General features: G+C 55.6%; 3 protein-coding genes across 3 annotated transcripts; 2 read left to right on the forward strand and 1 right to left on the reverse strand.

The window, feature by feature from the left end:
- Positions 1-372: 372 nt before the first annotated feature.
- Positions 373-2,286, forward strand: CORC01_03578 (major facilitator superfamily transporter; the record flags this gene model as incomplete). Its single annotated transcript, XM_022615227.1, has 4 exons — positions 373-418; positions 519-619; positions 686-2,162; positions 2,216-2,286. The coding sequence occupies 4 exons, from the start codon at positions 373-375 to the stop codon at positions 2,284-2,286; spliced, it is 1,695 nt and encodes a 564-aa protein (XP_022478153.1).
- A 929-nt stretch (positions 2,287-3,215) lies between these two features.
- Positions 3,216-10,203, reverse strand: CORC01_03579 (uncharacterized protein; the record flags this gene model as incomplete). Its single annotated transcript, XM_022615228.1, has 3 exons — positions 3,216-5,665; positions 5,796-9,771; positions 10,039-10,203. The coding sequence occupies 3 exons, from the start codon at positions 10,201-10,203 to the stop codon at positions 3,216-3,218; spliced, it is 6,591 nt and encodes a 2,196-aa protein (XP_022478154.1).
- Positions 10,204-13,530: 3,327 nt separating this feature from the next.
- CORC01_03580 (uncharacterized protein) lies at positions 13,531-13,794 on the forward strand (the record flags this gene model as incomplete). Its single annotated transcript, XM_022615229.1, has 1 exon — positions 13,531-13,794. The coding sequence occupies one exon, from the start codon at positions 13,531-13,533 to the stop codon at positions 13,792-13,794; it is 264 nt and encodes an 87-aa protein (XP_022478155.1).
- Positions 13,795-13,827: the final 33 nt, after the last annotated feature.

A 13,827-nucleotide genomic window follows, 5' to 3' on the forward strand; every position in this document is an offset into this window, starting at 1 on the left:
CCGAAGCTGCCGAAGACGACAGCACAGGTCCCAAGTGCCGGGCAGAGCAATCAAGGTATTATTCGTAAGTAAGATACCTGCCTCCCTAGTGGTTCCACACTGCTTTTCAATGTCACTTCACAGCTGGTTGAAGGAGGCTAGGACATGATCGAAAGAGGGACATAGAAACCTAGAGCGGTTAGCCTTTTTCTCTGAAGCCAAGTCATTTCGCAGGCCTTCTCTCCAGATTCTTCTTCCCGACCTTGACAACCGGACCACGCTAGGTCGACTACGGTGTGCCAGGTTCTACTTTTCCTCAGCCTTATTATGTCGTGAAATCTACCACATCCACGTTGCTCACACAAGCATCAAAACCTCTAATACTTTGCAATCATGGGTCTCGGCGTTCTCGAGTCCAAGGCCTTGGACCATGTGCCAGGTGAGTCGTTGTGCGCGCGACCGCCTCCTCGCGCGTCTTTCAACGCTCTGCCCGCATTGTCCTCCTGTCATCCCATAGCTGACGGCCGTCAAAACTCCAGGGACGACGCGCTACTTCGACGACCCAAACCGTCCCCAGAGAGCGACCGACACTCATCGTGGATTGAAAGTCGACGCGAGCGGCGATGTGCCCATCATCCTGGTGAGCTGCCGACAGGACGGCTTCTGCGACACCCTCCGCGAACCCTGCTGACTACGAGTCCTCCAGGTCCCTCAACCCTCCGATGATCCCAACGATCCCCTCAATTGGCCCCTCTGGAAGCGAGATCTCATCACCCTTGTGCTTTCCATCACCGCCATCTTTGCGACCGCGCTCGGCCCTATCCTTGCGGCGAATACCGTTACGATTGCTCTCCTCTTCCGCACTAGCTTCACTCACATGGCCCTCCTGACTGGATACTTCCTTCTCGGAGCCGGTGCCGCAGCCATCTTCTTCGTCCCCTCTGCGCGTGTCTGGGGCAAGCGCCATCTCTTCATCCTTGGAATATGTATCCTCATTGCCTCATCTGGGTGGGCTGGTTCTGTCGGTACGAGCTACAACTCGCTGCTTGGCGCCCGCATTGTCCAAGGCGTCGGATGTACTCCGTTCGAAACGCTCGTAAATGCTGCTGTCGGTGATTTGTACTTCGTTCACCAGCGCGGCTCCCGAATGGCCTTCACTAATCTGGCAGTTTTCGGCGGCGCCTTCTTCACCCCCATTGTGGTTGGCAAGATCACTCACAGCATCGGCTGGTGGTGGACGTTTTACTTGGAGGCCATTTTCTGCGCCGTGTGCCTTCCCGCCGTCTTCTTCCTTTGCCCAGAGACGGCTTACCGTCGGGACACTGGGCTCAACACGGACATGGTCGCTCAATCCATCGAGCTTACGGATAACAAGTCATCTTATATGGACGGACCGGGTAGCAGGTCCAGCGACCAGGAGAAATTAGACCCCACCTCGGCGACGTTTGGATCAGGCCTGGAGGCTAGGCAAGGAGCTCAAATTCCGAAGAAGACCTTCGTTCAATCGCTCGCCTTATTCGATGGCCGCAAGACGGATGAGCACTACTGGAAACTGCTTCTGCGCCCCTTTCCGCTCTTCGTTCAGCCCGCATTTCTCTGGGGATGCCTGATTCAAGGCACCATGATCGGTTGGACCGTATTCATCGGCGTCATTGTTGCTGCCCTCTTCCTGGGACCTCCTTTCTACTGGAATGAGGTCTATGCAGGATACACCTATGTCGGTGCTTTTGTGGGAGCTATCGTCGGCTTCATCATTGCCGGCGCATTCTCCGACTGGAGTGCCAAGTTTTTGACTCGCCGCAACAATGGCATCTACGAACCCGAGTTCCGCATTATCATGGTGCTCCCCATGTTCATCATTGGTACCATTGGACTGTACGGCTTTGGCATCACCTCTGCTGGGCTTTCAGCCAGGGAGTACCATTACAGCGTCCCGCTCGTCTTCTTCGGCTTTGAGGTAGCTGGTATGGTGATTGGCACTGTGACCAGCTCCTTGTACATTGTCGACGCCTACCGCGACCTGGCCATCGAAGGCTTCACTATCATGATCGTATTCAAGAATATCTTCAGTTTCGGTCTCACATACAGTGCTTATGATTGGATCATTGCGGGTGGTATCAAACCTACCATGATGGCCATTGCCAGTATCCAGGTTGTTGTTTGCGCCCTGAGTATTCCAATGTGTAAGTTCATGAACTCTCACTCCGCATGTGCCAGTGAGCTAATGAAAACGTAGATTTCTATGGCAAACGTGTCCGCGCTTACTTCCATCAGCATGATCTGCTCAAGTTGACTGGTTTGCGTTGAGCGACCAGCACCCTCTCATCCTTGTCTTGTTCGATCTATCACCCAACCCAGAGAGACACCTACCTCCTTCTTTTATTGTAGGCTTCTCAAAGGGGCTAGTAGCCGTCCGAACACTCATGGCCGAGCCGCGAATACGCCATCGGGCACGGAATATACTTGAGACCTCCCATAGTATCATATAGTAATGCCTAGTCACGTTTAATGCACTCAGGAGGCCACTTGATGAATGTGAACAAGCAACGGCATGTTCGAGAGTTTTACCCTCTTCGTTTTGCCCGTTTTGTGCCGCTACTAATTGTAGTCTTACTTCCGACGCTATGACGGACGGGAGGATATTTTGTGCCTGTGGGCATGTTGGATCCCGGCGAACGGACGCGCATAGTCTGGGGTGGGATGAGCCTTTCCACGGATGGACGCCCGCCTCCGCGATGTCTCGGTTTGGGGAGTTTGTCCTCGCCCGCTTCCACTCCGGCCGATCGGTTCATTGGAAGACATCTCGCGATACAGATCGATGATGAGATGGTAATATCCAAATAGTCTCATATTTTCATTGCCATATTGCTAGAGGGTTCAAGTGCGTATATGCTATGCTATGCTTTGCTTGCAATGCTGGTGCTAAACAAATGTTGATTTCTCACTGACATTGCTGGTTTCCCGTACCGGAGGAAATACACCATACAACATTCATGAACCATCCATTACCTTTCCTTGGTGTTCCAATGACTCTTTGCGATGAAATCTTCTATGCGTTTTGGGCATATATGTCAAACCATGTCGTCGAGGTTCTTCTTTTACTTCGCAAAGTAATATTTCAAACAAAGATCCAAACAAAGTGATGCCATCCGACATAAGGGGGAAAAAAATAAGAAAACGAAAATCATACAACGCTCGCTGGCATCCATTCATACACGTCATTTGTCGTAGTCTCTTCAGCCAGTCAGCTTCCTCCACCAGCTACTCCGCGGCGTCGCCGTCGTGTCGGAGAACATGGCCTGCCGACGTCGCTCGTCGCTCCCTTCGGAGCCGCCGCCGCCGACGCCGCCGCCGCCGCCTCCACTGCCACCGTACCGACGCTCACGCTCCTCGCGCCGGGCTCTGCGGCGGCGGTCGTCGGCTTCATCAGCGGTGCCGTCCTCGTACCTGGCCTTACGACGGCGCTCGCGGCGCTCGCGGCGAGCCTCATCCTCGGTCTGTGGGATGGCGTCTGTCTGTTGTCCCCCGTCATCCGGAGGCGGGCCGGCATCGGTGTGCTCCTTAACCCAGGATGAAGTTCCGGAGTGGGGCCACGCCGGCTTAGACTCTTCATTGCGTCTGTACCGGTGTCGCGATGAGTGCATGACCTCATCCCCCGACTCACGGTGTCTTCGGCTGCTACGGTGGTACATCTCTTCCGCATCGGTCGCTTCGGCTGCGGTACGCGCAGCACGCCTTGCTTCTTTCCTGGCCCTACGGACTTCCTCTTCGTCGATGGGCGCCGCATCACGATCGCGGGCCTCGCGCGCTCGTCGGCGTTCTTCCCGAGCTGCGCGTCTAGCCTCCGCGTCAGCCTCCGCCGCAGCGGCGGCTTCACGCTCTTTTCGAACTCTTCGCCGTTCGACGCGCTCGGCTTCTCTATCCTCGGCCATTCTCCGTTCCTCTTCATCGCGTTGGTCACGGTGTCCGCGTGAGCGAGCCGCGCGCCGTTCTGCACGCTTTAGCTCCTTATCCTGTTGCCTCCGTCCTTCGGCATCCTCCTCTTCCCTCCTGCGGCGGCGCTCGCGCCTGGCCTCTTCCTTGGCGGCACGACGTGCCTCTTCGGGATCCGGCTCGGCAATTTCAGGCTCAGCTTCGGCATCCCTGGCTGCACGACGAGCACGACGGGCAGCGCGACGAGCCTCTTGGTCCATATCAGTCATTGCTGCCGGATCTGCCTCGTCCGCATCGGCAGAAGACCGTTGACGGCGTTCGCGTCTGGTCTCATCATCGGTCGCATAGGTATGTCGTCTTCGCAACGGGTCCGGACGCTCTGTCTTTGGTGTTCTGAGACCACTGAACAAGCCCCCCAGGCCCTTTTTGGCACTTGAGCTGGATCGTTTCATGGGGGGTGGCTCAGAAGGGCCGTCGGGGTCCACCATAACAAGGTCGTCGTCTTTGGCGTATCTGGATCGTCGACGTGATGACTTGGGAGGGCTGACGTCCTCGCCATCTCCATTGGCACCGACCATGACGATGTCTTCATCCACAATACGATCACGCTTGCGGTGTCTGCTGCTGGACTTGTCGACACCGAGGACTTTGGCGGCTTTGGAAGACATTGGAGGCGCATCCTCTGGAGGTGGGGACACCAATCCAGTAGCGTCGACCGAATGGCGACGAGACGGCCGATGTCGTCGGTCCCGGGTAGATGTTGTCCGGGAAATGGGCGGGGTGCTGAACATGGACATGAGTTTCGGCCGAGCCGGTGCTGGTGTGTCAACGCCTTTCTCGGTATGGTCGCCCTTGCCGGAGCTTGAGCCTTTGGATGAAGTCTTCACTTCCTCCTTGTCGACGTATGTGTGTTTCCTTTCACGTCTCTCAGATTTTGACTTGGACTTCCGCTCTCTGTCGCGATCGCGGTCGCGATCGCGGTCGCGGTCTCTCTCCTTCTCGCGAGGTGAAGCCGACCACATGCCCCACGAGGAACCCTCCCGGTTGATCTTAGCCCGGTCCTTCTTGCTTGACTTCGGCTCAGGTGGAGGCGACATAGGCTCTTCCTCGGCGGCAGGTTCTTCTTCAGGCGCAGGGGCTTCAGGAGCTTCAGGGACGGCCGGAGGAGGTGGTGGAGCTGGTGGAGGAGGGACTTCCTCAGCGAAAATATCCCTGTCTCTATTCTTCTTACTCTTCTTCTTCTTCTTCTTCTCCACTGGCATTTCAATCACTTCGATGATCTCGTTCTCATCCTCTTCGATAGGGAAAGCTCCGGGTGGCTCCGAAGGCTTGTTCTCGTCAGCTGGTTCTTCAACGTCGACTAACTGTGGCTCCTCAACAACAGGCGGTGGCGGTGGCGGTGGCGCGGGTGCAGCTTCGGCACGCTTCTTCTCCTTCTTCAGCCGCTTCCTCTCCTCCTTCGTCAAGGCGACTGGAGGAGGAGGAGGCGGTGGTGGTGAGGGTTCCGGGTCCTCGGGCGGAGGGTCCTCCGGGGTCGCCTCTTCTGGTGCTGGCTCCTCAGGAGCAGGTTCCTCTACAACAGGCTCGGGTTCGTCTTCTGGCGGCGGGATCGACTCAAAAGCTTTTAATCTGTCAGTAATCTTGGTTCCTTTGCCCTTACGAGCCGTAGACGATTGCATCCAGGTCGGGGCTTCGTTGTTTATGGCGGATGAGGTAGTCGTGTCATTCCAGCCGAGATTCGCACCTTCTAGACCTATGCAAAGATGAGTCAGCAGTGCAATTTCGGGTGATGTCCATTGAGGCGTTTTATTTCAATAGGCTTGGTGAGACTTGGTGGTGTGGTGGTGTGAAGGGAGATTGGTTACAAGCCTAAGGCCACATACCTTTCTTAGGTTTCTTAGTGCCAACGCCCCAGAAACTAAACGCATCGTTGGATGGCTTGGGTTCAGGCGCCAGGGGTGGCGGAGGAGGAGCAGCTTCAGCAGGCTCAGGATCAGCCAGGAGCTCTTCGATTTGGTCCTCGGTCAGCTCGATATCGGCCAGCTCATCCTCCTTGTCAACGTCCTCAGCTGGCGCCGGTTCCGGCTCCGGCTCCGGCTCCGAGTCCTTCTCCTTGTCCTTGTCTTTGCTTTTTTTGTCTTTCTTCTCCTTCTTCTCCTTCTTCTCCCTCTCCTTTTCCTTCTCCTTGTCTTTCAATTTCGATTTGGACTTGGAATCTTTCTCGGTTTTGGAGCTTTTCTTCGCCTTCTTTTCGGCCGCTTCAGCTTCCTCACGCTCACGCACCGCCTGCTCCTCGGCTTCCTTAGCAGCAGCTTCTTCGGCCTCCTTGGCCAGTCGCTCTTCCTCTTCGACCCGAGCGGCTTCCTCAGCTTCAGCAGCGGCAGCGGCTTCGGCGGCTTCGGAATCCGCAGCAGCTTGGGTTACAGCGACGCGTTCGTCAATAGAAGCCTTGAGTGTGTCGTATATACCCTGATCCTTCTTGGTCAACTTGCCCTTTTTGAGCTTCTTGGCCTCCAAGGCAGCGAACTGCTCCTCCTCTTCCGCAATTCTTGCAGCTTCCTCCTCCTCGATTCGCGCCTTCTCCGCCGCCTCAGCGGCCTCGGCTGCTGCCGATTCCTCTGCTTCCCGGGCAAGGCGTTCCTCCTCTTTTTTGGCGGCTTCCTCAGCAGCGGCGGCAGCTGCGTCCTCCTCCTCCTGTGCTTTTCGCGCTGCCTCTTCCTTCTCTGCCTTCTTCTTTTCTTTCTCGAGCTTCTTGAGCTCCTTCTCGCTCAGCTTGGGCTCTTTCTTGGACTTCTCCTTCTCCCTTTCCTTGTCCTTATCCTTGGATTTGGACTTGGAAGAGGTCATGTCTCCCCAAAAGCTGGATTTTTCTTTCTCAGGTTCTGGTTCTGCTTCAGGCTCAGCCATATCCAATGAGGGAGGTGTGGGAGCTTCTGGTGGAGGGTCGGCAAGTATGTCCTTACGGTTCTTAGACTTCTTCTTGGAGGATCCCCAGGCGGCCCAGTCATCGTCGTCGCCTTTGTCTTTGGTCTCCTCGACGGAATCCGGCTGTACGAAATCCGCGTCGGCCTCCTCGTCCACGACTTCAATGGGCTCATTCTTGGATTTGTCCTTTTTCTTCTTGGAAGAGGAGGTTCCCCAGATGTCATCTGTAGGTTCCTCAATCGCATCGGGCTTCATAGAAGCGCCTTCGGCGTCGGCTCCCTTCTTCTTCTTGTCCTTCTTACCGATGTTCCAGGAGCTGAAGAAGCCGTCGCCATCCAGGGGGTCTGAAATGTCTGGCGCGGCCGGAGGAGCTTCCTCAGCAGGGGTAGCCTCATCCTCACCGCCGAACTCAACCAGGGCCATGGCGTCTTTCTTCTTCTTCTTCTTGTCTGACTTGCTCAAACCGGCCCAGTCATCCTCTTCGGCTGCTTCAGCCTTGGGTTCGTCGGCTTCCTTACTCTTCTTCTTCTTCTCCTTCTCTTTCTCCTTCTCCTTATCCTTATCCTTATCCTTCTTGGAAGAAAGACCCCAGATACCCCAAGAGTCTTCTTTAGATTTTTCAGCTTCGGGCTCCTTCTTCTTCTTCTTGTCCTTTTTCGAACCAGTAGCAGACGCCCAGAAGTCATCGTCTTCCTTCTTTTCTGGTTCTGCCTCCGCTTCCTCGGGAGGGTGATCAGGTACAGGCTCCGGTTCAGGTTCGGGATCCGCCACTTTACCCTTCTTCTTCTTCTTCTTTTCCTTCTCAGAAAGGCCGAAGCTCGCCCAGTCGTCTTCCACCGGTGGTTCTGGCTCTGGATCAGCAGCAGGGGGGTCGGGGGCAGGTTCTGGAATGGGTTCCGGCTCGGGATCGGCAATCTTGCCCTTCTTCTTCTTCTTGTCTTTCTTGGAAGATCCTCCTATGCTGGCCCAGAAGTCATCTTCTGCTGGCTTCTCCGGTTCCGGTTCAGGCTCCGGTTCTGGCACTGGCTCCGGTTCAGGTTCCGGTTCCTTAGGAGGCTCAGGATCGGCAAGCAGTCCCTTCTTCTTCTTTTTGTCCTTCTTGGAAGTGAAAGTACCGAAGCCCCATGGATCGTCCTTCTTCTCCGGCTCCGGCTCCGGCTCCGGCTCAGGAACGGGAGGCGGTGGAGGAGGAACAGGTTCGGGCTCTGGGTCAGCTTTGCCCTTCTTTTTCTTCTTGCTGGCCTTGGTTGTGACACCCCATCCAAAGTCGTCTACAGCTGCTGCTGCCTTAGCAGCTTCTGCTGCCTTCGCTGCCTCTTCAGCCTCTGCTGCTTCTTTGGCTGCTTGTTCTTCAGCCTCCTTTGCTAGTCGCTCCTCCTCTTCCTTACGGACTGCCTCTTCAGCTGCGGCGGCGGCGGCAGCCTCTGCTTCAGCAGCAGCGGCGGCTTCAGCGGCTTTAGCAGCTTCGACCTCGGCGGCGGCGGCCGCCGCGGCCATCTCCTTCTTCTTCTTTTTCTTCTGTGAATTGGTCATGCCCGCGAAAGGATCGACAGGCTCCGGCTCCGGCTCCGGCTCCGGCGCTGGCGCGGGTTCCGGTTCGGGTTCCACCGACGGTAGGGGATCTGGTTCCGGGTCGACTAGGCCTTTTTTCTTCTTCTTTCCCGATGATGTTCCCCAACTCCAAGGATCCTCTTGGGCAGCTGGCGGATCGGGAACCGGCTCAGGCACAGGCTCAGACACCGGCTCCTCCTTATTCTTCTTCTTACCAAGTCCCCAGGTATCCCAGATATCATCCTTCAGCTCCTCTTTGGGCGGATCTAGTTCGGACTCCTTCTTGCCTTTCTTCTTGGTGGTGGTACCCCACGAACCCCATGGGTCGTCTGCAGGTGCTTCCTCCTTGGATAGTTCAGGAGCCGTCTCCTCTTCCACCGGCGCATCCCAGATACTGCCCTTCTTCTTCTTCTTGTCCTTCTTGGAAGTCACAGTGCCGAAGCCCCAGTGGTCATCTTTCTTCTCCTCTTCTTGCGGTGGGTCGGGAATTGGTTCCGGGTCAGCGGGTGTTTCGTCGCCGAAGCTGAACCCGAGCGTCGTGCTTTTCTTCTTCGGCTTCCCGCGGTTAATGCCCCACGGATTCGAATCAATCTCTTCCTTTGGTTCTGCTGGCGTGGTCGCGGCTGCATTCTTGTTAGCTCCAGACCAATCCCACGTGTTCCCTAGACCCGTGCCTGTTGTCCAATTTGTACCCAAACCCCAATTAAACCCTGACTTCTTGGTGTCCGTTGTGCCGAAATTGATGTCGAGCGTTTCGTTGCCGCCGCTAATGTCGTCCAGTTTGATTTCATCGAACGAATCAGGTGCCGCTTCGTCGCCCTTTTTACCCTTTTTCTTAGACTTCGTGGCTGTGAGGCCCCAGTCATCTTCTGGGGGCGGATCGTCTGCCGGTGGTGATGTCTCCTTGTCGCCCGCATCGCCGTCGCCCGCGGCACCACCGTCGTTACCTGCGTCACCGCCTTGATCGCCTCCATCGCCAGCGCCTTCGTCCTCTTTCTTCGAGCCGTCGTCATCGTTGTTATTATTGTTGGCGGCCGGAGCCTTGGCTGGCGCCTTCTTCTTCTTCTTCGCTGCTTGCATGAATCCTTCCTCGGAGCCAAAGTCAATGAGAAAGTTATGTGTGGGATCGCTGAATATGGCGTTGCCGTTACGCCGTTGTCGCTGTTCAGTGTTCAAAGACTGGGGATGGGTGAAGAAGGAAGAGTCCGATGGTCGTCGACTTGTAAGACCACCAGTATTTGTCGGGTCCATGACATGCTCTAACGGCTCAGACGGTTCCGAGGGCGGCTCAAATCGTCGCAACCATCGCGGGCCGCATTCTGGTGCTTTCAACGGAGTTGAAATGGTGCATGTGGTTTTGAGAGGTTGACGATGGGATGAAATCTAGGGAGGTCAGCGGATCAGATTAGCTCATAGGTTCATCTGAAGGCATGTATTAGTGGAATGGGGGTGAGACGGCGTCATGCCCCTCACGCCCCCCGACTCCGTCCCAAAGCTTCCGGACCAGCCAAGGCAGCATTGGGCAAGCCGTTAGACTTGGGACGAGCGCTGAGGCGTCCAGGTTGGAACGGCGCCGGCGCGCACAAAATTCCAGAATAGATAGGAATTGGAGAAAACCATGACGGTAGACGAAAAAGTCTCGGGTCATACCTGAGCATTGTGTGAAGCGAATTCCCAAGCGCGAGCGATCAAGCGCAAGCGGATGCGCACATCATCCTCAGCCCAGCCAGTCGTCGATTGCTGGATTGACGTCCATCGGTATGCGCCTTCTGCCCACCCTAATGGGGAGAATGTCGAAACCGCGGCCGCAGCCATGTTGAGAAGTTGAGCTCGTGGTGCGACAGCTTGGTGTGAGAATCATGGAAGCTGGATAAGTTCGGAGGAGAGGAACGACTGAAGACAATATATCGGGTGCAGCTCGTGGTTTTGGTCGTGATCGTGATCGTAGTCGTCGTTGTACGCAGGGTGGTACCGGGATAGCAGGCAGGTTCGCGTTGGTGGGATGAGGGGGCGGGTTGATGAAACAAGAGTTGGGTAGGATGTGCAAGGAGTCCGCCTGCAGGTATAAATCTCCAGACTGTGTATTCGTACGACCAAGGCAAACTGAGACAGGTGGTGCAAGTCAGTAGGGAGGAAAAGAAAAACACAGAGACTGCGAATATAGTGGGAGGTGGGATGGTAGGTACGGCTGGACGGAAAAGCGACGGGGGCACTTTGCGCTACGCGGCGCAAGGACCTGGGACCTGGGGTGATTAAGGGTAAGGTGAATTGGGGGCTAGGGGAGAAGAGGGACGGACAAGACATGGCAGGGTAAAATACACTTGCCTCTCTCTTCTACTTTTTTTTTCCCGTCTCTGTCTACAGGTATGTTCCTGGTCCCCTGTTCAGAATTGCCGGAGAGTTGGACGATAACGGGCCAAGTGGGAGCGATAGCAGGGATGTAGCTTTTGGTGTCACAGCTCGAGAGGTCGCCGTCGTCGCGTTTGATCACAGGGAAACTGGTCCCGAATTGAAGCTGACCTCAGAAAGAGTTCAATCCGCCGGCCTCTTTTTGCATTCGACTACAATCCTCAGGCTGTCCTTCGCTCTCGCTCGTTTTTCCGACAGTCTGACTCTCCCTGGTGGAGGTGAGGTCAAATCTGTCACACAGAGAAAAAAGGAGCAATAGGAGGGCTGGATATGACCCGAGAGAAAAGGAGAAGAGAGTTTAAAAAAATAAATAAAAAAAGGATTTCTTACACGCCCCTTCCTTCGCAGGGAGCCAATGGGTCAGCACGTTGACGCTAGATCGTCGCGGCGAAGGCGAATAGGCGGATGGATGTGGTTGCAGACCGGCAGATATCTTGCAGGAGGCAGGCAACGACGGCCACAGCCTGCAGCTGGGATTGGTGATCTCCTCGAGGTCGTGCTTTGCTTGGTTTCGAGTCGTGAGCTGAGCGAAGTATTCCGTACTTGTTCGGAGATGCGATTCGGATGGGGATGTAAGGTGTCGTCGTCCTAACGTCGAGCCCGGGCCCGGCCAGCCAGACTTTGAGGCAATTCACCTAGGTATGTAGTTAGTATACAATATGTTACCTTGCCGACCACCTTTCAAGACGAAAAATTCGTCTTTCTGTCCTCTTCTTCAACCAGATTTTTGCCCTGTCGTGCAACACGGGGACGACGCAAGTATAGGAGAGACAGGTTGGAGAAACATGGGCGGCGGCGGCGCCTTGTATACAGGGGAGGTATACACAAGAAGTGATGGGAGGTATCCGTGGTCAACAATCCAAACGAGGAATAATTAACAAGGACAAGGTAAGGTGAGTCTGGCTGCAGACAGAAAAGCACAAAGTCAGTACCTACCTTATGTGCGGTAAAGTTAAAGCGAGGTAAAGGTAAGGCAGGCCGAAAGAATAATTATGGATATTGATGCTGTATGCATGTCTATGCGATCCATCCGCCCAGCCATGTCCCATCCATCCATCCATCCATCATTCATCCCATCGGGCAGGAGTCAATCCACACGCTCTCATGGCGTCTCAGTCTCCTCATCGTTGCCCCTCCGTCTCCTCCGTCTGTCTGCTGCTGTTCCCGCCCCCATCGTTCGCCGCCTTGCTTTCTCCTGGCCCGCTGCGTATGTGTGTGCGTGTGCGTGTGTGATGTACATGGCGATAGACCCCGAGCAACGGCACGGCATGGTCCATACCTAGGTAATGGATACCTTGAGTTGCTTAGCCCGGATGGGGGAGGAGGTGCCACGGCAAAAGCGCAGCAACCCACCATCAGTAACTAATACTCTGCGAATCTGCAAAAGGTGGTGATCCCTGGCAGTGTGGTCGGTTATGAGGGGCGGCTTCGGCGCCTCATTGGCCGAGTCAGTGTGATATGGACCGTCTCGAGAGCCGGCAACCCCTGCACGCCGGCGTCGTTTGATTCAATTCACACCACCTGCACCGCGACCCCTCCCTCCTATTCAGCCTGCCGCCCAGGTGATGCCATTTCTCCAGGATGCCGTCCACTCCAAGTGGGCAGTACACTTTCACTACAGAGTACACGATGCGGGAACCACGAGAGGGGACCTGAATTTTTAGGTAACCACGAGGTCAGCAGGTTCTGGACGCTCGAATGCTCGTCACACTTGTTTCCGAGTGTTGACATCAGGCGTCTGACTGTTGAAGAGGCAGCGAACCGGGTCTGACATAGGTTGAGGAGCAGCGACTGGGTAAGGGAGGGAGGGAGATGGAATAGATGGCGGGGAACAGAAAAGGCACCGGACCAGAGGTAAAACGCCCTTGCCGCCACCAGGTGCTTTGAGGTACATTCCTGACGGGGGATACAACGATACCCACCTCACCTTACCTCAGATCGGTAGGCGATAATAGATACCGCCTTCCCCTTCTCTTTGCAGCTTTTACGTGGAATTGCTGCTTCCCTGGAGTATCGTGGTTGACAAAACAGACCCGACAGCTGTGTCTGGCTGGACTCGGGTTCCTAGACTAGCAGGACCCTACGCACCTGCGTTGGCTCTCTTGATCCCTCTTCCCTGCTGCGAAAACTCGCCACATCAGCCTTTGTCCCGCTTCGGTCTTCGCTGCTGCCACATGTTAGTTTCCCTTCCCGAAACCACGGTCTTCCATGCTGTTCACGATGACGCGCTGCTGTCACCCACACGACTTCACCACCGCGGTCCACCGTAGGAAGACAGAGGGAAATCTCTTCCTGCTCAACTGTCACATCCAATTCCAACCGCGCCGAATTCCTGTGTATCACAATTCCCTGTCAAAAGCCCTTATCCGGTAACACCCGGATGACCTTGCCCTGCCTCGGAGTTGATTCTCTGCGCACCAGTCTGCCCGGTGCTCGAATCCTCGCAGCCATATAGGTATAGCCTGCCTGGTTGACGGTCCATTTACTTCGCCTAAACCGCTCAATCGCGGAGGTACATAGTCCTCCGGCCACTTGCCTCCAGCCGCCCATGTACCTCCATATTAACACCGACCCCACCGAGCACGGGGTCCATTGAGAGTCAACTCCCCCAAGCATTCACAACAACCTGCGGCATACGGGATTGGGCTTTGAAGAGAGGGTGTGTAGCCATGCCATTGATTTCATTGATGACTGGCAGACGCGACCTATGCAGCTGCATCTAAAGGGCAAAGCATGGAATGCAGGCGCATCAAGCTAGCGGGGGAGGAAAAAAAGAAAAGCGGCCACATCATGTCACCATGTCCATCATCACTCGGTCCCTACGCCAACTACCACATCCAGACCGTTCCCTCCCATCTGGGCCGCCGTGACGGAAGCGGGACGAACCCAAGTCAGGGAAGAAAAGGGAGAAGCCGCCGTCAGTCGACGAGACGTTGCCATGCGGACAACGGCTCGGCCAGCCTGCTAGCATCGATGCAGCGATGCATCAGGTGGTGAGGTATCGATACATTACCGACTGGGCAGCCATGC

The sequence above is a fragment of the Colletotrichum orchidophilum genome (genome assembly GCF_001831195.1).
Source record: "Colletotrichum orchidophilum strain IMI 309357 chromosome Unknown Scaffold_22.1, whole genome shotgun sequence".
NCBI classification, from domain to species: domain Eukaryota; kingdom Fungi; phylum Ascomycota; class Sordariomycetes; order Glomerellales; family Glomerellaceae; genus Colletotrichum; species Colletotrichum orchidophilum.